We start from the raw sequence: 27,767 nt of genomic DNA, 5'->3' as shown, positions 1-27,767 counted from the left end.
TGTATTTTTAGTAGAGATGGGGTTTCTCCATGTAGGCTCAGGCTGGTCTGGAACTCCTGGCTTCAGGTGGTCTGCCTGCCTCAGCCTCCCAAAGTGCTGGGATTGCAGGTGTGAGCCACTGCACCCGGCCTCATGTCTTCTTTTTAAATGTAACTTTTTTTTTTTTTGCTTTTATTTTTGTAGAAAGCCACAGAGTCACACATGAGCTGGCACTACTCCACCATTTCACCCTCACTTGTCTTTCTCCCCATCATTCACTTTGCCCCAGACATGCTGGCTTTCCTTCTGTTCCTCCAACACATCAGGCTCATTCTCTCCCCTTGGCCTTTGCACTTATAATTGCCTCCATATGGAAATCTCTTCTCTTTGATCTTCGCATAACGGGTTCCTTGTTCTTCACAGAGGCTGCCATTGACTATGCAGTCATTTGTAATTGTATCATTCTCTTTTATTATCTTCTTGTACTTATTACTATCCAAAGTGACTTTGTTCATTTATTTAATAATTCATTTCCTTTTTCATCCCCCCAATTTCAATTAGAATAAAAATGAGGCTTTCTTCACTGTGCATCAAAACATGCTTTGCTACATAATAGTCAGAAATATGAGAAGTCAATGAATGATGATCAGATTTGCCTGAAAATCAGTCATCTCTCTTTTTCAAAGGAATTACAACTGTACTGTACTGCTGTACATTTATGCGTTTTCTCCCTTCATCTGACTAATGGAGGGCAAGGGGTGGGGTAGGCAGTGTGTATGCATATGTGTGTGTGCATGTAACTGTGTGCAAGCATAAAACAAACCTTATCTGCCCGGCTCCAAATGGCTTTAGGAGGTGGTTCTCCACTGATGGGGATCTCAAGACGAAGCTTGTTTCCTGCAATCACTGTCACTGTATTGTCAGCATCAAGACCATCCAGGATGATCTTAGGAGGATCTAGAATATTCAGCATAGTCTTTGTTATCAGACGGTCATTTCTGTGTGAATATCTGCACTAATGTTTGGCTGTATGATGGTAGTAACCAATATTTTATCTGATCAAAAAGAATATAAGAGAGGTCAAGATAGTTGGTGCCCGGCACCTTGCAAAACCATTTTATTGTAAGGTGTTGGTATAAGTCACCAATCTTTCTGATTGGTGATTAATACCAATGGATGTATTTTTCCTTAAATGTCACTTAGTTTTGAATATATTATAATTCCATGGTAAGCAAAAGCAAACAAAAAAGAACACAACTATGTAATGACTTATTTTATCTACTCACCAATAACACGAACTTTGGCAGGCAGAGTAACATTGTAGGCATCAGGTGCAAATACATAATCACCTTCATCTTCAATGAGGGCATTGGCTATCACTAACTTGTGTATCCTAAGGAAACAAGGAAAATGTATTTCTAAGACTGCAAAGATCTAGTTTGTATATGACCCAAACTGAAAAGACACTTGGCCTTTATCTGATTAACTTCTGTAGTGCAGGAGAGAGAGGAAGAAAGAGAGAGAGAGAGAAAGAGAGAGAGAATGAAGGAGAAGCCTTAATTATCCTATTTATTGATTCAAATTAAATCTTTATTTTGGACTATAAGGAATTATCTCCACAAATACAATCTGCTTATTGTATATGCAGAGTCTATTATTCTTTTTTTTAATCTCATAGCTTTAAAAAGGCTAAAATAGAACATATCAATAGTGCTATACTTTAAGATTCAAGAGATTGCCAAGAATAATCTTGATTTTGGCTTTATATTCCAAACCCTAAGAACAACAGCTCTTAACTTTATTGGGGTCACAAACCAGTGAATCTCTAATGGACACTCTGAATCCTTTCTGTGTAAAAAGTATGTATTTTTATATACACAGAATTTTCTCACAATTTCACAGGAGTTATGGGGCTTCCTAAAGTTCATTTATGACATCCTAAAAGCCCATGAATTCAAAGTTAAACTCTTGCCTTAGATCTTTGCCAGATTCTAGGATATTATGCCCCCTACACAAATAAAGATTTGTGGGAAGGCATTGTGACACTTATTGGTTAGACATAGTTAATCCATTTGATCAGGTCCTCAATTAGAATTCAGTATTTTTCCTCTAAATTCATGTTGATTATTTATTTTAGAGACAGGGTCTCTCATTCTATTTCCCAGGCTGGAATGCAGTGGTGTGATCTCAGCTCACTTCAACCTCCCCCTACTGGGCTCAAGCCATCCTCCCACCTCCCAAGTAGGCCACCACGCCTACTAGGCCACCACACCTGGCTAGTTTTTGTGTTTTTTGTAGAGACAAGGTTTTGCCACATAGCCCAGGAGCTCTTGAACTCCTGAGCTCAAGTGATCCGTCTGCCTCGGCCTCCCAAAGTGTTGGGACTATAGGCATCAGCCATGGTGCCTGGCCTCTAACTTCATGTTTAGATGGAAAAAGGGTCAATGGATTTTGAATAGACAAAGTACCGTAGTGTGAGGTACAGATACAGGATTATGAGTAGGACATGGTGTACAACAGAGAAATCACACCTTCTTGCTAGTTGGAAGCAAAGAATCAGGAATAGATGATCTCCCTATGGCTACCCTTCAAACACCCTCACCAAATATGTAATTAGAAAATGGAGAAAGTAGAAAAGGGACCAAACCTCATTTGTGGGTCACCTGACTCACTTACCTTCCCTTGTGAACCACCTTTAGACGGTCACTTTCCTGAACAGGTAGGCCATTTTTAGTCCATTTTCCTGTTATGTTTTCAGAGATTTCACACTTCAGGCAGATTTCTTTTCCAAGATTTACAGTCTGATCAGTCAGAGGTGTCAAAATCTTCAGAGGTTTCACTGTAGAAACGATAGACCATCACAAATGCAAGCCCAAACTCCCGACAGGCCAAGATGGCGGCATTTCACAACGGTATAGTGAGCTCTACTACAATGTGTGTTTTGAAAGTGAGAAGTTGTACCAATGCAATTAATATATTACGGGATAATTTCACATTTGATTATGTACAATTTCATTTCTTAGAAAAACTAGGTGAATGCAGAAAATTGCATCCAGCTGAAACGAGCCAGCAAGGAATGCACAAAATCTGCAGACTCATACCTCAAACATATATCAGCTACCTCAGTTCATCCATGTGATATAAGCCACACCCATTTACATCGGAGGTCACAACTACTCATCACATGTTGAATAATCCTCTTTCTACTGCTTCACAACAGTTCACAAGCCACAACACTTCCAGCATTACTTCTATAAGCAAATCTCAGGTCTTTTTCAACATTAAGTGCCATATTTGTTATAATATTTATCAACCATTTAGCATGTGTAAAACTGTGCTACTACTTTTAATTAGGTTATTATATTTTAAAAAACATGTCATTAACTGATATGGTTTGGCTGTGCCCCCACCCAAATCTCATCTTGAATTGTAATCCTCACATGTCATGGGAGGGACCCAGTGGGAGGTAATTGAATCATGAGGGCGGTTACCCCCATGATGCTGTTCTCATGATAGTGAGTGAGTTCTCATGAGATCTGACAGTTTTATAAGGGACTTTTGCTCCTTTTGCTTGGCACTTCTCCTTGCTGCCGCCATGTGAAGAAGGACATATTTGCTTTCCCTTCTGCCATGATTGTAAGTTTCCTGAGGTCTCCCCAGCCATGCGGAACTGTGAGTCAATTGAACCTTTTTCCTTTATAAATTACCCAGTCATGGGTATGTCTTTATTAGCAGCATGAGAACGGACTAATAAACCAACAAAATTCTTGAGTGTTGTACCCATAATCCCATTTCCCCTACAAACCCTATGGTTTTTATTGCATGACTTTGCATAGCATAATTATTTTTAGAAATGCTCATGTTACATCATAGCAGAACAGATTGTAATTGCTTTAAATGGATACAAATATCAGATAAGGATCTGTCTATGGCTGAAAGACTTCTTGATGCTAAACTAAAATGACCACAGTTCCATAAAGCATAAGGAATGTATTGGGATCGATCCTGAATAATTCAATGATTATATGAACTGCAACTGGACTAAGCAATAGATACGGAAGTAAGATTTCTACTCTGTTTTTGACATCATCTTGAGATATTTGCTGTTTTAATTTTTATGGCAAATTGGGAAAGATTCTGCCATTGCTAACTGACTAGGAGTAGAGGGCATTGAGGGAAGTATGTTAATTCTCTCATACCTCTGAAGCCTACTAGGAAATGAGCTCTTACAGTCTTCTCAACTGAACCCTTTTGGTTTGAATTACTTTCTTCTCATGTCAAGTGTAATTGCAGAGTGTTGAATGTTTATTTGATGAATAGCTAGCTAACATTATCAGGATATGACATAATATCTAAGTATTTATCCCCTATTTATATGGTCTTGGAATTATAACTTTTCTGGCAGGTGATTTTTATACTTTCTTCCTAATACTGGTGCTCTACTATTAAATTGAGTCGTGGTTCCTTCCTCAAAGACCCTGACTGATCTGACATAGACACTTAGCTAGAATGAAATCCATTTTACATACTTAAAATCACTGCAAATAGAAATCAAATAGAAACTTTTCTAAAACCAAATTAACACAACCATCATTAGTAAGCCCACTTAGAAGACATCTAAAGAAGTCTTACTTACAGTCAACAGTAAGTTTAGCAGATGATTGTCCTCCTGTAGTCATTACTGAATATTCTGCAGAATCAGCCTTTGTTGCTCCCTCTATGATCAAGAAGTGTTTCTTACCCTCAACTCTAATTCGGTATCTTGATTTTGGACCAGGGATAATCTCTTCACCATTCTTAAACCTGAATTAAAATATTAAAAAGATTTATAAAAGATCCTTCAGGAAAAATACGTTGTCGATCTTGCTTGTTGCAATATCCTGAAGAATTTCTGGCAGATATGAGACACACAAGAACTATTTGTTGAATTAAAAAATGTACGAATCAATCTCTGTATCCATCAGTAGATTCATAATGTAACACATACTGTCTACAAAATTGTGTTAAAAGAACACGAGCCACCTGTTCTCACTCAAGATGAATCAGGTGCAACTGCTGAGAGTGGATATTACCCACACGGAGGCTCTTGAAACACACTAGTAAGAATATCATTTAATGCACTTTAAAGATAACTATGATTCTCTATTAGAATGAACAATCTACACCATACCAATAACTACAAATCCTGCTGTGTAATTTACTGTACCTTTCAATATAACATTTCATTTTAAGATTTAAAATTTCTAGTTTTTAATTTTAAGGTTACTCACAAGGAACCTGAGAAAACACTCCCCACCTAAGCAAAACAAATAAGCTCTTGTTTCTAGAAGCAATTGGTGATTCTCAGTCTAAATGTTTTTTCCCTGAGGTACTATGAGGATAAAGTGACTAGGGGTTACATAAAAAGAAAATATGTTTTTTCATGTAACTTGCCAATATGGCATAGTGAGAGGAAGCCTGCTATAAAGGTTAAGAGCATCCATAGCCTTGGGGTCAAACAGATTTGGGTCAACTTGAATCATCCACTTAGTAGTAAGTACCCACATCCCTACATGCCTGCTCACATATATCTCTGGTTCTGTTTTCAGTCTCACGAGTGGAAAAACCCCAGTATGTTAGTATACTTTTATTTATCATCTCTACTAACTCAAATGAGGTGGAGATTCTTTTCAAAGGTTTAAAAGCTATTTGTCTTCCTGTCCTATCAACTATGAAGGTCCAATTTTTTTTTTTTTTTTTTTTTTTGCCTATTAAAAATGGACAGACTTCATTAAGGCTATTTACCATTTTACATTGGCATCATCTTCAGACACCTCACATTCTAATTCCACTCTCTCCCCACAATAAGCAGTTGTATCTTCCAGCTGTTTGGTCACCATAATTGGAGGCTCTAGTACAAAAAGGGGAAATCAGAATCATTAAATATCCAAAGGCTATCCCATGAACCCTGATTTGTTCACAGATGAAAAACCAACAGTAAGAAAGCAACATCTATGGTTGATATGGTGATAACAGTAAGTGAGTTTTTTGTTTTTGTTTTTGTTCTTGTTTTGAGACAGAGTCTCACTCTGTTGTCCAGGCTGGGGTGCAGTGGCGTGATCTTGGCTCAATGCAACCTCCACCTCCCGGGTTCAAGTGATTCTCCTGCCTCAGCCTCCTGAGTAGCTGGGATTACAGGTGCCCGCCACAACACCCAACTAATTTTTGTATTTTTAGTAGAGATGGGATTTTATCACATTGACCAAGCTGGTCTTGAACTCCTGACCTCAAGTGATCACGTGCCTCGGCCTCCCAAAGTACTAGTATTACAGACATGAGCCACTATGCCTGGCTGTGAGTTTTCTTTCTTTTTTTTTTTTTCAATGTCTGTTCTTGGCAAAATAAATAGTAGGCAACCCTGGGTAAATTCTCCCAATTTTTTCATAACTCTCCAAGTCAAATAAATTATTGCTTTCAAGAACAAACAAAACATATATCAAATATTATTCTTTTAGCAAAGAAGATACTAAGTGTTAGACATTTCTGATGAAGGAGAATATATAAAACTCAAATCTTTGATCCTAGTTCCAGATGAATGACAGAGATCTCAGAGTTGTCTGTAATCAGAAGGCCTCATAAAGAAAATAAGGAAGACATGGCTTCATTCACACCCTCCAGCTCTTTTCACAATGTCTTAGTAAATGATAATTTTCAGCGTGCTTGGTGCCAACCACTTATTAATGATGCTGGTTTCAAGAGAAACCTATGTGTGATCAATTGAGTGTGTGAAACAGGGATTATCCAGTAAAATCTGTTGGGTTCCAAAGCTATAACTAGAATAATTATTTTTGCAAAATAGTGCTTGACTTGAGTCAAAATCATGAGGCATTTGTACTCAGCAGGTTTCCTTTCTCCCCTCTGCTGTTCTAGTCTTCAACAAACCAGAAGACTCATTAGGATCCATAATAGCTGCCAGTGTAGAGGAGCCTCAGTTGCTTTCACTTTGATCATTACCCCTGGGAGAAGGAGCCAACAGCTCTGGTGACCACAATAAGAGATTTCATTTTTACCTCTTACGAAGAGCTCAGTGGAACATTTCTCATCACCGGCTGTCACATAATACTCTGAATCATCTGTCATCTGACAGTTATTGATAAACAGGATTCTCTGGCATCCTTTGTGTTCAAAGATGTATCTGTTTTGAATAGGAGGAAAATAAACAGAGTCTGTGAAAGTGATTTTATTCTTTTCTTTATTTCCAGCAAATTTGGCTTATAATTTGATAATGTTTGAAAGTCAAGGATCTATTTCTTGAGACAGGGTCTTGCTCTGTTGCACAGGCAGGAGTGCAGTGGTGCAAACATAGCTAATTGGAGCCTTGACATCCTGGGCTCAAGTGATCCTCCTGCCTCAGCCTCCCGTGTGGCTGGGACCACAGGTGTGGGCCATTAGGCCCAGCTAATTTATTTTTTGTAAGACTGAGTCTCACCATCTTACCCAGGCTGATCTCGAACTCCTGGGTTCAAGCGTTCCTGCCTCAGCCTCCCAAAGTGTTGGGATTATAGGCATGAGCCATTGTGCCCAGCAGGGATATAATTTTGATCTGCTCTTTAGGTATCATATCTTACACAGTTCAACATCAAACCAAAAAAAAACAACAATTTTTATCTTTATAATGTGTAATATATAAGCATATTTATAGATACTATTTAATTTCATTATAATTTTCTTTTACATAAGGTTTTTATTTCAAATAAAAATCAGTACTCACATATTTGCTATTTAATTTTTTTAACCCACTGTTGGAAGATAGAGTTAGCTGAGGGTGTGAGATTTTTAACTCTGTACATTCTTTAACTGACCAATTCATGTGCTTTATAGGTGGGTAGAGACTTGATCTTATTCATTGATGTATGAATAAGATCTATTCATTGCCTATTCCAGTGGTATAGTAGATTCTCTTGGGTGAATAAATGATTATACAATTTAAGAAATAATGTGATATAATCACAAACACACGCAGCAGTTCTGTCGAATGTGATGTTCTCTTAGATGAGCTTAAGAACTGGTGCTACCATACAGTTACATCTACTAAGAAAGAATGCGAGTATTTGGAAACAAACTAGAAGCCAAGAAGATTGTAAAATGTAATTATCTGTGATCTGTATTATGGAGGAGCACATTATGGGATTAAAATAGACTAGAAAATAACTGCTTTGGGAATTTCTCAAATTGAAGCCTTCAAGAACAAGATATTTAAAAATATCTTCTACACGAAGATAACCAATTAAAATTATGTTTTTGGTAAATTCAGGCCATCTTCAAGAGATTTTTACACCAGATATAAATGTTATCATCACAAAGTCACTCTTGTGGCATGACCACATTAAGAATTGGAAGCCACCTAATTGTACTCCAGAAGTAACAGCTTTCCAGGATTAACGTCTTTTATAAATGTACACGTGGCTCCTGTTAACCTAAAAAAATATATTGGAGTTGAAAATCTCTCAGACTGAGGAGGATCTCTGTAAAGTAGTTTTATAATAGACTGGAGATACCATCAGACGTCAGGGATTAGTCTGTCTTTAGTCTGTCTCCATTTGCAAGAAGGCCAAAAAATAATAAAACACAGGCTTAGACCCACATTTTGTTTTATCTCAACATTAAAGAGTTCCTTTTAGATGCAATATTGCAAGTGCTCAGAACAGTACTTCAATTGAAAATAGAAGGTATTCACCCATTATTAAATATAGTTGTTATTTTGGAAAAGCAAAAGTCATCTAATTATAAGATGTGATTCCCAGGTGGCATATCAAATATGGATTGCAAGTTATTTTTCAATTTTATTTTTTAAAATTGGGAGAAATTTGGCAATACTCTGAAATAATCACATATAACCTGTAGCAACACAAAACCATAATTGGAAAACACTTTAGTTTTACAGAATTAAACATAAAACAAGGTTTAGTTTACATAGAACTATCATGTTTCCATAATAAGTAAAGTGTGACTTAAATGTTTACTCTCTCTCCATATGATTTTGTATTATGAAAATATAACTAAATATCCTTTTATTCTCAGAAAAGTAGGTCAAACTACTATTTGATTAATTTACTGTAGAGCTATCACTGATTTTTGCAAAGCCCACTTACTTGGTACTGGGTCGAATTTCTTGACCATTTTTATACCATTTCACCTCCAACTTTGGATCTGCCAGCTCCACCATAAACCTCACTCTGCCTCCTTTGTCAACCTGATATGCAGGATCAAGAATTTTTGCGAAAGCTGATAGAATAGAAGAAACAAAAGTATGTTAATATATGTATACATATGCTATGAATTTAAGTAGTCAATACATGTAGGAGAACCTAAAAACAAATGAAAAAATGAATCTCAAAGAAGAAAAAAATCAGAAAGCTTCCAAATTATCCTTTATATTTCGAACACTGTGTTGACTTATATACAATAAGATGGTTTAAATTGAAAAGAGAATCCACACGTTTCTGGAAGAAACATGAGAAAAGAATCATTGAAGAAGCTTTAAAAATGCCCTAATTCTTCAGGGAATGTGCACTATAAAACGTCCAAATGAAAGTGAACTTTAAAAACATGCTGGGGCTGGGCATGGTGGCTCACGCCTGTAATCCCAACACTTTGGAAGGCTGAGGCGGGCAGATCACTTGAGGCCAGGAGATCGAAACCTGCCTGGCCAACATGGGGAAACCGTGTCTCTTCTAAAAATACGAAAATTAGCGGGGTGTGGTGGTGCGTGCCTGTAATTCCAGCTACTCAGGAGGCTGAGGCACGAGAGTCACTTGAATCTGGTAGGCAGAGGTCGCAGTGAGCTGAGATCATGCCACTGCACACTCCAGCCTGGGTGACAGAATGCGACCCTGTTTCAAAAAAATAAAAATAAAAGAACATGCTTATTTTTCCAGCACAATTACTATTAGTGTCATTGGCCTTATTTCTGCACTTCTTGTATGTCACAGATGGTTTTTTAAATAATAGAATTTATAAGATAAATTCAGTGATTCGTATTAAATCGAATGTCTTTGACTAATTGAAACAGTAGGCTTACCAAAGTTTTTTATATTGTGGTAACTTGCCCAAATAGTGGCATTTTAAAAACACCCCTTGCACATACTTGTAGGAACCCAGGATTTCCAAAGATTTTAAATAACATAGAACACAGCAATTAAAAAAAAAAAAAAGTTGTCTTTGAAAGGTCCTAAATAAAGAGAGTTAACTTCTTTAATTTAATAAGTTTTTTTTTCCAGGTTTTTAAAAGATAATCATTTTCATTTAGCATTTTGGAAAATACAAATGTGAAATGCTTCATGTTGTCATACTTGTATTTCCATCATTCCAACCTTATTATACTATTGTTTAGGTAAGCTTGCTGTCCCATATTTTAACAAGTTAAAATAAACCCTAGCTTTTAAAAAGCTATCTACCACACATCTTAAGAGATGAATTCAGAGCTAAGTGATAACAATAACAAAGTTCAGCCTGGGGAAAAAAGATGTCAGCTGGCTCTCCCCTGTAGCATGCACACACCTCTCAAAAATACAACATCAAGAGTTCTGGGATAGTGGGAATGGCTGAACTCCATAAACTAAAAAAATACACCCTTCTACATTTCTCTGCGGTCATTTCTCAACCAGTTTCCAGGAAGATCAGAAATAAAGGTCAGATTTTTTTAAAGAGGTGGTAAAAATCTTTAAATTCTATTTGAACATTAACAAAATAATAATAATAGGATTGATATATTACTAACCTGATGTGTCATAAAACCCATAACCAATAATGACTAAGTACAGGAAGCTTCGAAGAGCTCATGGTCAGTGTAAAATGCATTCCTTCCTCTTTCTTTAAAATTTCCACTTTAAAAAGGCATTTCAGACCACAACAAATTGGACCCATTTCAGACCCCCACGGAGCTGCTTATTGGTTTTACAAAACATTTTGCTAACCATGCTGGGTGTGAGAAAGTGAACTCTCCACACACCATGAAGTGGGTGGAAGAAAAGGATGGTGAAAGAGTCCACTCTGCTTAAGTAAAAATCAAGAATTTGACAGTGAGGGGGGATGTGGAGGCTGGACAAAGGGGGCCGCTAAGAAATTCGCAATAACAGCGGGGGTAATGTACTATTACATTCTACGTTGTGTGTGGACCATGAATCTCCTGTTACCTTGAACCTTCAGGAGCTGTCCGCCAAGACAACCGTAACCCCTGCACGCTTACCCAGGCCCACTCCCACCCCCGCGGGAGACTGGAAAGGGCGTGGGATGGGGTTCACGGTCAGGTCTTTCGAACCCTGCCACTCCCCTCAACCCCGCTGCCACGTTCCCGGGCGCGCTCACCTGCGCTCTTTTTCTCCACCCTGCGCATGCGCTTGAGGCGCTTGAGCATGCCGCGCAGGTCGGTGATTCCATACTGGAAGGCGATCTTCTCGTATTCGCTGGGTTTCGCGTTCTTCAGCAACTCCCACACGTCCACCTCGGGTTCTTCCTCCTGCTGCTTCACCTCCCTAACAGGGGAGAACCATGGTCTAGTTTAGTAGCTGCACTGGCCCTTAGAGACCAGGAAGGTCGAGGTATGATTCTGCTTTTTCAGTTCAGTGTAAAAAAGCTCTGTTTAAAGCCTGAGTACTTGAAGCCCAAAAGTCAAGTCTTGCCTTGCTGGAATGGAAGTCTTAGGGAAACTTGCAGGTAGTAGAAGATCAAATGTGTGCCCTTACAGTAACACCTCTCGTTTTCCCAGTTAATAAAAACAATTTTAGGGGGAGTAGAGGACATCAGGAAATAGCCTAAAAATATATTTTACTTATTTTCAAATTTAAAGTCTAATTAGAAGATGGGATTTTGAGAAACAACAGTTTTCATCTAAGATATGGATATTGAATTATTGAAAATTGGACTAGAACTAAAAGGTTTAGATTTGGCCTATGAAATAAAAATGATCTCTTTCTATTTTCTTTGATGTACATGCCCCAGCTAAATATGGAGATAGTACAAATACATTATTTCAAACATTTGGATTTTGCAAATAGCATTTTCCCTACCATAATAGTAACTGAATACATTAACCATTTTTTACCTTTTTTAAAATACAAAAAGAAAAAGAAAAAGAAACTGCCATGAGTTTTTTGTTTGTTTTTCACATAGTGTTTATGGATACTGATGGTTTTTTAATTTTTTTTTTTTCTAAATTGGCAGGGGGAAAGGAGACTGGATTTTAAAATTTTTCTTACATTTCATCTTAAAGTACTGTCTTGAATGTTTTTTGGAAGCAAATTGGGTATGAGTTATAAAAATATAAATGTTAAACTGTGGAACAAATGGTTTAGAGCACCATGAACAAGAGGAAAGTAACTTCTTAGGGTGCATATCAAAATTATGACCCCAACTTTTGATCATTGACTACAGAACACATAAAGAACATATATGACTTTAAAAAATAAGATTTAAGATTTACACTTGCCTTCCTTTCTTTTAAAAGCATAAAATAAAAGTAAAACTCAGAAATAAACACTCTTTTGGAAAACAGGCTTAGTGTAAACAAATTGGTTTCCTTCATTGAATAAATAATCCTGATTTTGTTTATGTTTACATGACTGTTTTTATCAGGTTAATTTGGAAATGTTACAATGACTGCTTACCATAATGCTGGTTTGGATATGATTTTCTGGAAAACTGGTCAAACATCTCGTACATCAGTGTGAAAATGAATTCATGCTATCATGTTAGGGAATGATGGGTTACATCTGTTTGCATTGTCATATTCATTACACCTGTTTCAGAGTGCCTTCTTCTTCTTTTTTTTTTTCCTTTAAGACAGAGTCTCACTCTGTTGCCCAGGTTGGATTGAAGTGGCATGATCTCAGCTCACTGCAACCTGTGCCTCTTGGGTTCTAACGAGTCTCTTGCCTCAGCCTCCCAAGTAGCTGGGATTACAGGTGTGCGCCACCACACCCAGCTAATTTTTGTATTTTTAGTAGAGATGGGATTTCACCATGTTGGCCAGGCTGGTCTCAAACTCCTGACCTGAAGTGGTTCATCCACCTCAGCATTCCAAAGTGCTGACCACCACACCCAGCCCGGAATGTCATCTTTATACTCATGTGTACTTTGAGAAGGAAATACTGAGTTGTAATCATGGATAAAAATATGCAGGGCAGGGGAGGAGATTATAAATATTAACATAGAGTTTAGGGTGGCATTAAGCAAGGATGACATCTAAATATCTAACTTCCATTTTACATTGTCATGTAAGTTTTTTTTGCCCAGTGGGTTAGGGGGACATTGAGGCAGAACTCCTGGAAAATGGAGGGAAGTGAAAGGTCACTGGTCTCTCCAATAATCTTGATGGGAAGGACTAGACAACACCATTAGGAAAATGTGCCTCTTAAAAACTCAAGACACAAGCATTATCTTCATCTCACTGATAATAGGTACATCCTTTATTAACATGGGAAAATTGAAAAGCTTAAGAAAATTGTCCTGAAATTGGAATATTGGTAATAATTTGCCAGATCCACTAAATCTACTTCCTGGAAACAGTAAACACTTCAAATACATCCTTTAAATATTTTAGTAGGAAGTCTAGGAGAATCGCAATTATGATGTATATGTATAGGCCGGTGAGGTGGCTCAATCTTGTAATCCCAGCACTTTAGGAGGCTGACATGGGAAGATTACTTGGGCTCAGGAGTTCGAAACCAGCCTGGGCAACATGGTGAAACCCTGTATCTACAAAAAATACAAAAATTAGCTGGGCATGGTGGCACATGCCTGTCATCCCAGCTACTTAGGCTGAAGTGGAAGGATTGCTTGAGCCCAGGAGGTCGAGGCTGCAGTGAGCACTCCACCCTGGGTGACAAAGTGAGACCCTGTCTCAAAGAAAAACCCAAAAAAGATACATATGCATATTCATATGTATATCTTTTCTGTGGGGTGTTCCCTCAATCTAATTTATTAGTGCTCTATTTTTGTCACATTCGAGCCTAAATATAGTCCTCAGACTATAAAATTATACTATACTGGATTATGTTAAATTTCTATTTGAACCATGAAGAATTGCATATATACATTACATACTTCAGGTATCCTCCTGACATTGGCAGAGGATTTAAAGATATCAAGCTAGATATAATTAAAACAGCTAACAAGAGGCACATGTCATTGAGTCCTACATAGATCCATGAGGGGAATATTTATATGAAGGAAACCAGTAATAAAGATGATAATTTTGAGTGTGATTTCCTGAGTCAGTTTTGTTGATAGATTTATAAAACCAATCATCCTCACCATTTTTCATTAAAATGCCAGGATACTCTCCACTCTATCACATACTTAGTCGTATCAAATTTCATATAAGAACACCAATGACCTCTTGCCTATTCCTTCCTTTTCTTTCCATTACTTAATTGTATCTCAATTAAGTAGCTCAATATAGAGAAGCATCTATCTTGTACTGAAATGTGAGGTCAAGGCTCTCACCTTCAGCATTTCCTTAATGCACCTGGAACATATCTTTAGTTACTTACCATGGTGGCTGCACATGACCCTGTCTGCATGGCTATGTTAAGTTACAGTGAGGAGAAAAAGCCACATTTCTGTAGGCACTTCTGATTCTTTTCCAAGCCTCGGGATAGACCTGTATAATGCTCATGGTATTTTCATCTACATCAAAATTTCAATAACTTGGTGATCCTAGTGAAGAGTAAACAGTTATAGAAATTTCATGTAGAATACAACTTACAAGTATTTATACAGGTCAATTCCTATAACAGGATGCTGCCCAAAAGATTTAATCTGATTTAGCTAATGTCTATTTGAAGTAAGCTGGCTTTGTTCAGAGCAGGATGATCTTTCGTTGTACAGAGATGTTGGTTTTAATCATATATATATATTTTTTCTCGTGGGGATTTTGGCACACACACTTGGAGGAGTAGAAATGGTAACCATGCGTCATTACCGCAATGAAAACACAGGCAACTCACTAATTAGTAGGAGAACACAATGAGTTCTAAAGTTATATTAGTGGATTAGCACAGTATACTAACAGAACGTAACATAGCCTTATATTAACAACAATCTAATTATGAATGAAAATCTTAAGTAGGGGATAAGAGAAAATGAGAACTGAAGACATATTGGCTGCCCATTAAGTGATTTTAAAATTTTGTCATTTTGACCATGTAATTAGATTTATTTTATTCTGGAATTACTGGTTGAAAAAGTCTGTTCTTTTTTCTTTCTTTTTTTCCTTTTTAATCAGAGCATGGTGCTTAATACTCTATCACATTTTTGTTGATTGATTGTGTGTGTGTTTGTGTGTTGTCTCCTTATGAATATAAACTACATTAGAGAAAATGACACATTTCCTTAGAGGAGGTGCATATTTATTTGCCACCTACTGTAAACCAAGCTTTTTACACTTAATTTAATGTGCACAATAATTCTATTAAGTAGCATTTATTCTTCACATTTCCAGGTGTGAAATCCAAGTCTCGGAGGGGTCAAATATTTGACCAAAGTCACATAATTAGTAAATGGTAGAGTTGAGACTCAATTCCATGTTTTTACCACTGTTTTTCCTCCCACAAAAGTGTATCTATCCTTTTCTATGTGCCAGACACTGGATTTCTTTTCCTCACATCAGTAGCATTATATTCTACACAAAGATAGTGTTTAGTATTTTCCTGAATGAGTAAATGATTGTGGGGGGAATAAAAAGCTCTTTTGTCTTCCTAACGTGTCAATTTGTATTATAAACTGAAGCACCAGCTTCCAAGGCAAATTCAGAGTGGCATCTTTAATGTGGAGTCGCAGGAAATGAACTGACTCATAAAAGGGAAACCTGGATTTGGGTCCTGGCCCTGCCTTTAACTCCTGTGTGACTTGGGGTAAGTTACTTGTTATCTCTGGACCTTGGTTTCTTATCTGTAGAATGAGGAAATGTGAGGCTCACTTAAGGGCACTTCATATACTATTGCTTTAAATGCATTTGGGGAATTAATCAATACTATTGAGACTAATGGTTATTTGAATTAGTCTACTGATGGGCTGATATCCCTCAGTAATTAATAAATCACACCCATTAATATTTCTGTTCTCAACCTATATGTTGAGGGGTAAGGGTAAATTTTTCATTCATAGAGACTTGAATAAAGCTATCTAAACAGAGAATAAACACAATCCCAGTTTATTTCAAGTGTTTGTAATTTGTTATGAAGGATATTTGTACTTGTAGTCTTTTAATAACCATAGAAAGCACTAAAAGTAATTTTAAAAGCCTGGAAAGTTAAAGTGAAAACTGATATTATATACAATTAATTTAAAATTATAGTTTTACTCTGTTTATTTACAAATTTGCTAGATAAAACATAATCTCAGAAAAAAGTATTTCTTTTTGTTGCTTCTGCACTATAGTAAATATCTAGATATCTCTAATGTACATATAATATAGTGTATATATATAAGGAATCCTAGTGAAGAGTATAGCAGTTATAGAAATATATATATGGAGAGAAATCTTATAAAATGGTTATGTTCTAAGTATCCATAATGAAATTCTATAAATTTTATTGCAGGAGAGAACAATGAAAAGGAAGTGTGAGTGTGTGATAATACTAAACTTTTATTTCCATTTTATCACTTCTAAAACACATTTTTGAGGCATTTTAAAGACCTCTGAAATGACAATGCATCTTATCATCAATGGTGTGTCAAACCATTTGGAACAATTTTTTCATTGCTTAGTGATTTATAAAGTACTGGTATATCTTAAAAGCAGTGGTGTCTTAGACCTGCAGAAATACAGTACATAATAAATAATATATGAAAGTAGGTGTGCCTCTTACAATGTATATACCTTCAGACTTCTACCAAAATTGTAAAATTGATTTTTTGATCAAATATCAAAGAGAATGAAGGCTTTATTTATTCAGTCATGAGAAGGAATCATATGTACAGTCTTAGAGGTTTCTAGGTATTTGTCTTATGTCTCAGTTTTCATGTCTCTTCATCCCCACTTAAAAAAAAAACAGGTGAAGAGTCAGGAAACATTTAAAAAGAAAGTTTAAAAGCATCCGTTAAAGTCTTTAAAAGATTAGTATGCTGTTGTTTCTCTCTTTCTTAGACAACTCTGTTATATTCTATAAGCAAAACACATTTTCAGAAATGAAAAATTCTTTGAAAAACATCCACTTTAAACTTGACTTCTCTGAGTGGGTGTCTGAAAGACTTCCAGGCCACAATGTCTCACTCCATCACTTGGTTCTCACCTACGTTTCAGGAGACCACTAAAGTCAAGTTCCCCTGCATCGTCTTGACCTTCTCCACTGTCGTTAACAAAAGAAAAGCAAATCTGGGTTTAATGCAGAGACATACACAACGATTTCCCCCAAACACTCTACATGTAACGTATATGCAATTTTGTACCACACGAGGACTAAATCAACACAAACTATTTCTTTTCACACAAGTGACATGTTAAGTTTTTGGAGTATGTACTTGTGGAAAAGTAAACATGAGGAGCTTGTGTTACTCTATGATTTCAGAAGACACATTTTTGTAGATTGCATATATAAAACTGCTTGGATTTGTGTTAAAACCAGGTAACACAAATGCACTTAAGCCAAGCAACACAAAGTACTTTGTTTTTGCAAGCTGGGGGCTCTGGAAACATACCTGTGTAAAAAGCAAAGAACTTTTTGCTAATCTCTGTTATTCATGTAAGACAGAGATTGGCTTGGAGGACCAAGTGTACCAATGTCAGATATATAAGTACAAAGCCTTATATTCAATGGTAACCTCTTTGTGTCCATGAACAGGTGAATCAGATAATGTGATACCAACATGGCAAAAATAAAAAAGGAGCTAACACAGAACTTTTTAAAAGATGCATTCCTTTCTGTCTTAAAGGGTGATAATTATTCTAATTTTCTTATTAATATTTATACCTTCTTAAATGTATTTTTAAAAAATTTGTCTTGAATTGTTAACGAAACTTTTACTAGCAGTTTTAAAAAGTGCTTTCCTGTAGAGAAATGCATCTTAAATTAGGCATGCAGCCACCATTGTGATTTCATATAAACTCTAACTAGAAGCTATAGAGCTAACATTTAAATGGCACTACATAGTTACTTACATGTTTAATTTTTTAATGAAGTTTTGTTTCCTGCTCTTTACAAATGTTAGTTATAGTTTCTAAGAAAAGAGTCTGTGGGTTTAAAAACAGTGTGTATAACGTAAGTCATAAGAATTAAACTCAATAACGTGTTTTCAAAATTTCTTCAGGTGTTTGCAGGCCTTTTGAAGTAAATACATTTGTGTTCTTTTAAAGCTGGAAACTTAGTAGGTCATGTTTCCCTCTCCTGAGATATACGTGTATACAGTATGAGCATAGATTTAGACCTATGCATTTGCTGAGCATGGGATGAAGGGGAAGTGGAAGGAAAGTAATAAAATTTGAAAGTTATGACATTTTTTAAAATTAAAAAATACCTAATACCAGTAATATTAAATAACTTTTCAAAGTAATTTTTTGATTTATTTGTAATATTGGAGGAAAATATGCCTCATTAACAGGCTAAATTATTGTTTTGTAATAGTTTGGAGTGACTTTCCTTATTCAGCAAAACTGTATGTGGATTCGGTCTTAGGAAAAACAAAACATTTGGTCTCATTAAAGAATTTATATTATGGAATAATTAAGTATGGAGAATAACATAATGACAGGAAGGGGCTGGTTATATTTCTTAGAGACCAAAAATCTCTGAAATTTTTTCCTTGACCTCCCACCCCCAATTTTTCAGCCTTGGTAATTGCAAAAATATATGAAATAGGTATCTAAATTTTGCCTTTCTGTGGTATTCTTAATGCCAGTTTCATTTAGGATAATCCAAAATTATATGGCACTAACTTCAGTAAGTAGCTACTTAGTTGTGATTTTCTTGGGCACATGGTTCAGTAGCTCCCTAAGGGATTTCTAGATGAAAGGCAATATAAATAAAAAGTTTTCTGCCATGACTTAACCAATGAAATGAGTCTCTTTGCATATTTCTTTTGGCCATTTGGTGGAAAATAATGCTTTAAGGAAGAAGCCACGTATGAATAAATTGAAAGTGTCTTTCTAAGGCAACTGTGAAACCTCAGAAACAGGAACTTCATTATAACAAGAATATCCTAAAAAATGGTCAGTATATGCTTGACTGGGCCTTAAACCCATGGCTTTTCTAGAACACCCACGTTTAAATATATGGTGTGTTTGACTGTGGTGAAAAGGGTTGTTCGTATTTGGAATACGGAATACAGGGGAAGGGAAATGTGTTTGAAAATCCTCCACTTCTGTGTTATACAAAAGCTATCTAGATTTTCCTTTTGGAGTTACCTTCTCTTGAAAGCAGATCTGATGTCAATGTTTGGAGTAGTCCCAGTAGATTCTTTGAAAGGAAAGAAAACAATAACATAAATACCCATTAAGGCGGTAGTTTGTGTTCAGTTCCTTTATAGGCTGTGGGGATTCTTTAGATGGAAGAATGTCAGGTGAAGTGGGGATGCTTTTCCCCTGAACAGCCGTGCTGCCACAGCCTCATCATACCTCCTCCTCCCTCATGAAGAACCAATGAAGGGACCTTGGGGTCACCTTGTCCAGGTGTCATTCAACTTGTCTGCCCACTAGAATCACTGAGGGACTTAAAAATGTATCAGTTTTTTGATCCTGTCTGCCAGAGATGTTGATCCACCAGATTAGGGAGGGGCACCCAGAAATCAATATTCTTAAAAAGCCCTCCAGGGGCCGGGCGCAGTGGCTCACGCCTGTAATCCCAGCACTTTGGGAGGCCGAGGCGGGCGGATCACGAGGTCAGGAGATCGAAACCATCCTGGCTAACACGGTGAAACCCCGTCTCTGCTAAAAGTACCAAAATTAGCCGGGTGTGGTGGCGGGCGCCTGTAGTCCCAGCTACTTGGGAGGCTGAGGCAGGAGAATGGCATAAGCCCAGGAGGCGGAGCTTGCAATGAGCTGAGATGGTGCCACTGCACTCCGGCCTGGGCGACAGAGCGGAGCAAGACTCCGTCGCAAAAACAAAACAAAACAAAACAAAAACAAACAAACAAAAAGCCCTCCAGGTGATCTTCTCAGAGACAGCCAGGGTGAAGCAGTGCTGCCCAGGATCCCAGATCCCACCTGATATGGAAATTTCGACAGCACCCGACCCATGGCCCTCCAGCCTCTGCTTGACATCACTCTCAGTGGGACTCTCACAACCTTCCCGGGCTGTCTGTATAGCTTTAACCAAAGAGCTCATCCTTTTTTTTTGTTTTTGAGATGGAGTCTCGCTCTGTTGCCCAGGCTGGAGTGCAATGGCACAGTCTGAGCTCACTGCAACCTCCGCCTCCCGGGTTCAAGCGATTCTCCTGCCTCAGCCTCCCAAGTAGCTGGGATTATAGGCGCCCACCACCACGGCTGGCTAATATTTGTATTTTTAGTAGAGACGGGGTTTCACCATGTTGGCCAGGCTACTCTCGAACTGCTGTCCTCGTGATCCGCCCGCCTCGGCCTCCCAAAGTGCTGGGATTACAGGAGTGAAGCACCGCACCTGGCCAGCTCATCCTAATGCTAAGACAAAATTCACCTCCTCATCGTTTCCACCTTTTGATTCTAAACTGCCTAAATGTTTCTCATGCGTGGAAATTTGTTTTCCATGTTCTATATGACAGCCCCTTCCCCTCTTTGCAACAAGCCATGTATGCTTGACTTCCTTCACCCACACACTCAAGCTGGATAGGGTGTGGTTTTTGGATTCTTCATCTTCCTGGTTACCCTACTCCAGAAGATGTCCAGGCAGAGGTACACTGCCCAGGCTAAAGACATCACTCCAAATGTAGAACAAGTAGCATGTTGTACAGGGAAGTATCATTTCCTAAACTTAGATCCTATACCACTTGGAATAGCCCAGTTTAAAATTACAGTCATGGTTGGGCACCGTGGCTCACACCTGTAATCCCAGCCCTTTGGGAGGCCAAGGCAGGTGGATCACTTGAGGCCTGGAGTTTGAGACTAGGCTGGCTAATATGGCGAAACCCCATCTCTTCTAAAAATACCCCCACAAAATTAGCCCAGCGTGGTGGCGCATGCCTGTAATCCCAGCTATTTGGGAAGCTGAGGCATGAAAATCGCTTGAACCCAGGAGTTGGAGATTGCAGTGAACCAAGACTGTGCCACAGGACTCTAGCCTGAGCAATAGAGTGAGACTTTGTCTCAAAATAAATAAAATAAAATAAAATTACATTTGCTTTGTCTTTTGCAACTACATCACACTTTACATTCACCTTAAGTTTATAATATTTGCTGCCAAGTCAACTTTTCCTTTGTATACTTGTAAAAGTGAGTTTTTTTCCAACTTCAATGTATGCATTTAGGCCTTCTATGTTTACTCTGGGTAGTACACAGGACATATGGATGAAGAACTGCCATGCCTGACATTAGTCCTTATAAAAGAAATTCTCCCTTCCACCTGGGTATCCTGAACTCTCATAGCATATTACCCTATCCCCAAACCTAAGTGGGAAAGTGGACCCCATGAAACATACATTCTGTAGCAGCAAAAACTGACAACATCTTTTATCTGGGAGACTGAAGAAATATAGATAGCATGGACAAGAGATATTTAGCAATAAAATCCCCCCAATTCTTTTTTTTTTTTTTTTTTTGAGACGGAGTCTCGCTCTGTCGCCCAGGCTGGAGTGCAGTGGCGTGATCTCGGCTCACTGCAAGCTCCGCCTCCCGGGTTCACGCCATTCTCCTGCCTCAGCCTCCTGAGTAGCTGGGACTACAGGCGCCCGCCACCGCGCCCGGCTAATTTTTTGTATTTTTAGTAGAGACGGGGTTTCACCGTGGTCTCGATCTCCTGACCTTGTGATCCGCCCGCCTCGGCCTCCCAAAGTGCTGGGATTACAGGCGTGAGCCACCGCGCCCGGCAAAATCCCCCCAATTCTACTTTTAGTATAAAGTATTTCATTACAATTCAATTCAGCAGGCTTGCTGAGACTACCACAATCAAAACCACATAGTTTTAAAGGAAAAATTTCCCCGAAATCTCATAGTATTAAATGAACTTCTTCTCCTCCATCCCCTCACATCCTATTAAAAAATTACATTTATCTAGGCAAGAAGATTCTCTTACCATGCACTTCAAGATCAAATGAACAGCTGTCAAACTTATCCTTATAGGTGACCTCGCATCTGTAATTTCCTGCATAGTTCTCTTTGGCCTTGATGATCTGCATCTCAAATGTGTACACCTGCAATGAAATGCATCCAGACACACACATTTCGGTTTATTTTCCAAATTTCTCAGCATTGGCTTAAAGCTGTGTCTATCTGTGGGAATTCCAGTACAATGTTCTCAATATAGGAGGGCAAATGTGTCCTGCAGCCCCCGGACACAGCAGGGCAATCGCAATAGAGTGTAGGCACTAGCAATGGTAACTTCAGAGAGACTTCAGAGTCTCTCAAAGCTGAACCTGAAAGTGATCATTTATTCACACAGAAGGAATGCGCTAGCTGAGCCCCTGTCCTGGCAGTTCAGGGCCTTACCCGACTGTGCCTCTCAAAGGTTTCCTTCAACTGAAGGTGCTTCCCGGCTTTGCTGGCCAGATCCATCCATTTTCCTTTGAACCATTTGACAGTGGGTTTTCTCAGAAGATCTTCAGCCTTGACTTTGGCTATGAAGGTGATATTTTCACCTAGAAGAAGCATAAGGAATTCAGCTTGCTCTTTAACTAGTGTCATTTGTTTTGCTTTCAACTGGAAGGAGTTGACACAGGACTGCACTACAGAACACGGTGTGATTGGTGCCCTTGTATTGTGCAATGAATTGGTCCTGATTTTTTTATGAATGCTCTAGAGGTCCTTAGGCTGTTCCAGCTTGTTCTGCTTTGGGGGTTTATGAAGCAGAAAAAACAATAGGGAAACCAGTGAAAGTGATTTTTATATATGGATAATTTTACATTTGGATAATTTTAAAATTTCATGTATATGGATGTATACGAAATTTTATTTCATATATATGGATATATGTGAAATTTTATTTCATATATATGGATATATGTGAAATTTTATTTCATATAGATGGATGCATACAAAATTTTATTTCATATAGATGGATAGATGCATATATGGATATGTATAAAATTTTATTTCATATATCTGGATATAATATGAAATAAAAATGAAAAAATTGAATTTTTTTCACCCTTTTTGTTAGGCAAGGTGATGAGAAGCTTGGAATTATAGGAATGTGACTAAATCAAACTGATCTGCTTGAAGTAAACCTGCCAATCTATTTGTATTGGGTGATTTAGACCCTGACGACATGACATTGTAGTCCAGCTTCCAGCCCAGCATTTCAGTGTCTTACAGGAACACAAGGGGAACCAACATTTCTGTTCACATGCCGTGTACTTTGACATTCTAGCCTGGAAAGAAGTAATTCTGGAATACAGTTAGCTATGTACTCATTTGCATAATATTGATAAGTATCAAAGACTAGTTCAGATCATAATATATCCCTTATAAAGATTTATTTGGTTAAACTTCTTCAACCCTCGGGTCCTCCTCCAGCTCACCATCCCTTCATAGCACTTGGCATTTGTGATTATTTGTTTAATTTTTTGTCTGCTCCTCTCAGACTGTAAGTTCTGAGTGCTTACATGTTATACTCAGTACCTAAAACAGGAGGTATATAATCAATATTTTTAAATTTGAATATTTGAAGAGTTGAACCATTTGTCTGATCAGCTGTCTCAGATATTATGAATTATGACCTAGCGCATGTGTAGATTTGGAATCATCTTATGGAGTGAGCTATGATAATGTCAGCAGACACTGGCTCAGAGCATTATGGTGTGTCAGGCACTGTTGACAATACTTCACAGCTAGGTCCTATTATTGTCACCATTTTACAGATGGGGAAACTGAAGCATAAGGAAGTTAAACTGTCTTTCCAAGGGCAACAGCTAGCAGGAAGCAGAATCAAGATTGGAACCCAGGGTTCCAGGGTTCCAGGGTCCAGGCACTGGACTCCTATGTGCCGAAGGTTACTGAAATCATAGCTGTCACTCATCTTTTCAGGTTGTGAAAAGCAGGATTTAGTATATACACACAGTGGAATATTATCCAGCTGTCAAAAGGAATGAAGTTCTGATACATGCAACAATGTGGATGAACTTTGGAAACATTATGCTGAGTGAAAGAAGCCAGACACAAAAAGTCCTGCATTGTCTGATTCCATTAACATGAAATATCCAAAATAGGTAAACCCAGAGAGACAAAGCAGATTAATGGTTGCCAGGGCCTGGGAGGAGAGGGCAAGGGGGAGTAACTGCTTAATGGGATATGGGATATAGGGTCTTTTTGGGATGATGAAAATGTTTTAGAAATAGAAGTAGTGGCTGTACAACATGGCGAACATACTAATAGCCACTGAATTGTTCACTTTAAAATGGTTAATGTTATAAGTGAATTTCATCTCAATTTTTTTTTTTTTTTTTTTTTTTTTTTGAGACAGAGCCTGGCTCTGTTGCCCAAGCTGGAATGCAGTGGTGCGTTCTCCATTCACTGCAGCCTCTGCCTCGTGGGTTCAAGAGATTCTCCTGCCTCAGCTTCCTGAGTGGCTGAGATTACAGGTGTCTGCCACCACGCCCGGCTAATTTTTGTATTTTTAGTAGAGACTGGGTTTCACCATGTTGGCCAGGCTGGTCTGGAACTCCTAAGCTCAAATGATCTGCCTGCCTTGGCCTCCCAGAGTGCTGGGATTACAGGCGTGAGGCACCGTGCTTGGCTCACCTTAATTTTTTAAAAAAGGTAGGATTGAATGCTAGGCACTCACCAACTTTCACTGTTCCTCCTTGAGGTTTTTCAACGAACAAGATGGACAGCTGGGAGTTGGCATTCTGCTTGTCTTGTTCCTCCCCAACAGGTGACTCGCCAAGGGACCATTCTGATGAGCAGAAAGGAGGAAAAGGATTATTTCAGAGCCAGGCTCTTCTTAGGCAGTCTTACCTAGATTTGTTGTTCTCACCAATGTTGCAGCTTTTCTTTGTCTAATAAACCTAGATAAATACAACATCATTCTTTCCACTCCCAGCAGCCATCAGTAGAGGGGAACAGATTCCCATTCTTACAGGGGTATCTCTTCCATGACAGGGCAAAGGCACATTATGTAATTCCTAGAAAAAGTGGAACTTTCCAGGTAAGCTGTTATTCTCTCTTTGTTGACTGCCATAGTTCCTTTGCTTCCCCATCTTGCCTGTCCCCTAACAGGTAAACAGTGGTGGTCAGCATATCGAAGCAGGACTCTTGGTGTTTTTCTAGGTGATGGACTATAAGGCCACATCGATACAACTACATGAAAAAGACTAAAGGGATAGGTCATTTGGAGAGTAAACTGTCTGACAAGGGTCAGAAAGCCACGCCTGGCCTGGTATTTCTAGATTCCTTGCTTTTGAAAGAGAGTTTTATTAGGGTTGTACAGATGTGGCCATAGTTTGACAAGGAAGTAACAGATCATGACCTGTGGTACAAATTGCAAGGATACTAGGATTGTGCTGCAAGGGGAAAAAACAAAACAAAACAGAGAACTGGAAAGAAAAAAAACTGAGGCTTTCCCATGAAGAGAGACAAGCTGGAAATAGAGTTTCTTTTGCATCTTCTCATTTGCACTCTGGTGGTTAGTGTTAATCTGCAGTCAATTCCAATTCTAGGATAGTAGAGAGAACTGTAGATAGTCCCCCTGTCTCTGAGCCGAATGCAGAGTTCAGGTGCAGCCACTTAATAACTGGAAAAAAATGCATAGGTTGCAAACTTTCTGCTTGTTAATGTTTCTTGAAAAGAAGGAAAATGCACATTTAATTATTTTAGTTTTCATGTATCAATCATGCTTGATATTTCTATCTGTAGTAGTAGGCCATCATTTTCACAATGAAGTTAAACATTTTCACAATCATGTGACAATCATAGTCATATGATTACACGTTTTTAAACACCCAAGTTAATGTTAAGATTTTATGTTGTTTGTGTTTATGATATTAATAGGAACACATTTAGAACATGAGGATAAGTGTTTCTCTTGTTTTGTTCACTTCTATACCTGCAGTGCCTATAGGAGTGGCTGGCCCATAAGAGGCCCATAATAGGATCATATTAGGTCCTCAATACAAATTTGTCGAACGAATGAATGAATGAATGACTTCACAGAACAGGAGCTACAGCTGATAGGATGCATTTGAAAGTGTTTTATCGTCTGTATGTAAAGTTCTATAAAAATGTGAATTATTATCTAACTTTAGTACATCCCCAAAATGAAGATTGATCTCTGTGTATTTGCTAAATATTAAATGTGATAGAACAAATCTGTGGCATATGTGGCTAGATCCTTGAACGTGTGTGTATCATGCAAAATTAATTGTTTCTCAATACATTAGTTTTCTTGTAAGAGGAAACATAATGAAAGATTGCTGTAAAAACTACAATCTGAATAAGACAAGGATTAGAATCAATACAGCTTCAAGGAATGAGCTCATTAGTGATTGTATTAGGATGAGGTCAGGATGCCTTGTCTGGGCTTGTGCTCACCTGAATCTTTTCTCTCCAGGGCCCGACTACCCAAACCTGAAAGGAAAGTGTGATTTGGGTGATGCAGAGGGATGGAAAGACGATGAAAATGGTGTGCTGACTTCAACCTTCTTAGGCTCCGCTAAACCCTGTCTCCTCTGGTGATAGGAAGGAAAAAAACCCCTACAAGTTGGCTTGGATAGAAAATCAGTAGAGCTCCAAGTATGAAAGCATCTATAAAAGTGTATGTCTTATTTTAAAATGATAGAAACATTTAAAAATCCCAGCTGGGTGCGGTGGTTCATGCCTGTAATCCCAGCACTTTGGGGGGCCAAAGTGGGTGGATCACTTGAGGTCAGGTGTTCGAGACCAGTCTGGCCAACATGGTGAAACCCTGTCTCTTCTAAAAATATAAAAATTAGCCCGGCTTGTTGGTGCACGCCTGTAATCTCAACTACTCAGGAGGCTAAGGTACGAGAATCACTCGAACCTGGGAGGCACAGGTTGCAGTGAGCTGAGATCGCACCACTGCACTCCAGCCTGAGCAATAGAGGGAGACTCAGTCTTAAAAAAAGAAAGGAAAGAAAGATTTAAAAATCCAAATATCTAAGTTTAAAGAACAGGGGAAAAACGTGGATATACAGTGAGAAATAGAAGACAGATATGTTGACCCCTAACATTTATACCCAAGATTTACCAATCTTTTTTATTTCTCAAAGAATGCCTCTTTCTAAGAAGTTTCTCATGTAAAACAAAAAATTGTCATTAAAGCCAACATTTCCTTCTTGGTGCCATCACAGGCGAAACCTGTTGCCCCTGCTCTGTGCACTGGCTCAGCAAGGAGGCTCACTGCCTTTTCTTTTCCTCTACTGTCAATGAAGAATACATTTAAAAGCAGGGAAAATGGTAGAAATTATCCTAACCTGGAGGCAAGGCGCTAGGCGGGGAGACTTCCTCTTCATCTGAAACAAGAAATAGGAGTAAAGAGTCAAGGAGAAAAGGACTTCATCCCAAGTAACCTGAGAAAAGAGAAATCTGAAAAAGAAGATGACAAACCACACAATACACTTTCAACTGCTGAACAAGCCTTAGAAAACTTGGTACCTGCAAAGTGAAACCTGAGTATTGCTGGCAAAGAAAGAAAACATAATAAATAAAAAGTTGATAGAGTAGGGTAATC

The 27,767-nt window shown here is 38.2% G+C and overlaps 1 protein-coding gene across 18 annotated transcripts in view; it reads right to left on the bottom strand.

Annotated features, from left to right (window-relative positions):
* MYBPC1 (myosin binding protein C1) overlaps window positions 1-27,767 on the bottom strand; it is a 98,893-nt gene that overhangs the window by 38,769 nt on the left and 32,357 nt on the right. For 6 of the 18 annotated variants that reach the window (XM_015152592.3, XM_028829806.2, XM_028829801.2 and 3 more), the window contains exons 5-19: window positions 27,511-27,549; window positions 26,609-26,644; window positions 24,864-24,974; window positions 22,571-22,719; window positions 22,158-22,275; window positions 19,361-19,412; window positions 17,253-17,309; window positions 11,326-11,492; window positions 9,111-9,243; window positions 7,029-7,153; window positions 5,764-5,869; window positions 4,616-4,782; window positions 2,656-2,818; window positions 1,266-1,372; window positions 803-936 (exon numbers count right to left, since the gene is read on the bottom strand). In XM_015152592.3, coding sequence (XP_015008078.1) covers window positions 803-936; window positions 1,266-1,372; window positions 2,656-2,818; window positions 4,616-4,782; window positions 5,764-5,869; window positions 7,029-7,153; window positions 9,111-9,243; window positions 11,326-11,492; window positions 17,253-17,309; window positions 19,361-19,412; window positions 22,158-22,275; window positions 22,571-22,719; window positions 24,864-24,974; window positions 26,609-26,644; window positions 27,511-27,549 — 1,664 coding nt within the window. The remainder of the gene's footprint in view (window positions 1-802; window positions 937-1,265; window positions 1,373-2,655; window positions 2,819-4,615; window positions 4,783-5,763; window positions 5,870-7,028; window positions 7,154-9,110; window positions 9,244-11,325; window positions 11,493-17,252; window positions 17,310-19,360; window positions 19,413-22,157; window positions 22,276-22,570; window positions 22,720-24,863; window positions 24,975-26,608; window positions 26,645-27,510; window positions 27,550-27,767) is intronic. The other 12 variants (XM_077954805.1, XM_077954809.1, XM_028829802.2 and 9 more) reach the window with 2 other exon arrangements.

The sequence above is a fragment of the Macaca mulatta genome, chromosome 11 (assembly GCF_049350105.2).
Source record: "Macaca mulatta isolate MMU2019108-1 chromosome 11, T2T-MMU8v2.0, whole genome shotgun sequence".
NCBI lineage: Eukaryota > Metazoa > Chordata > Mammalia > Primates > Cercopithecidae > Macaca > Macaca mulatta.
The sequence above is the reverse complement of the archived record's forward strand: the minus strand, read 5'-3'. Positions and strand labels throughout refer to the sequence as shown.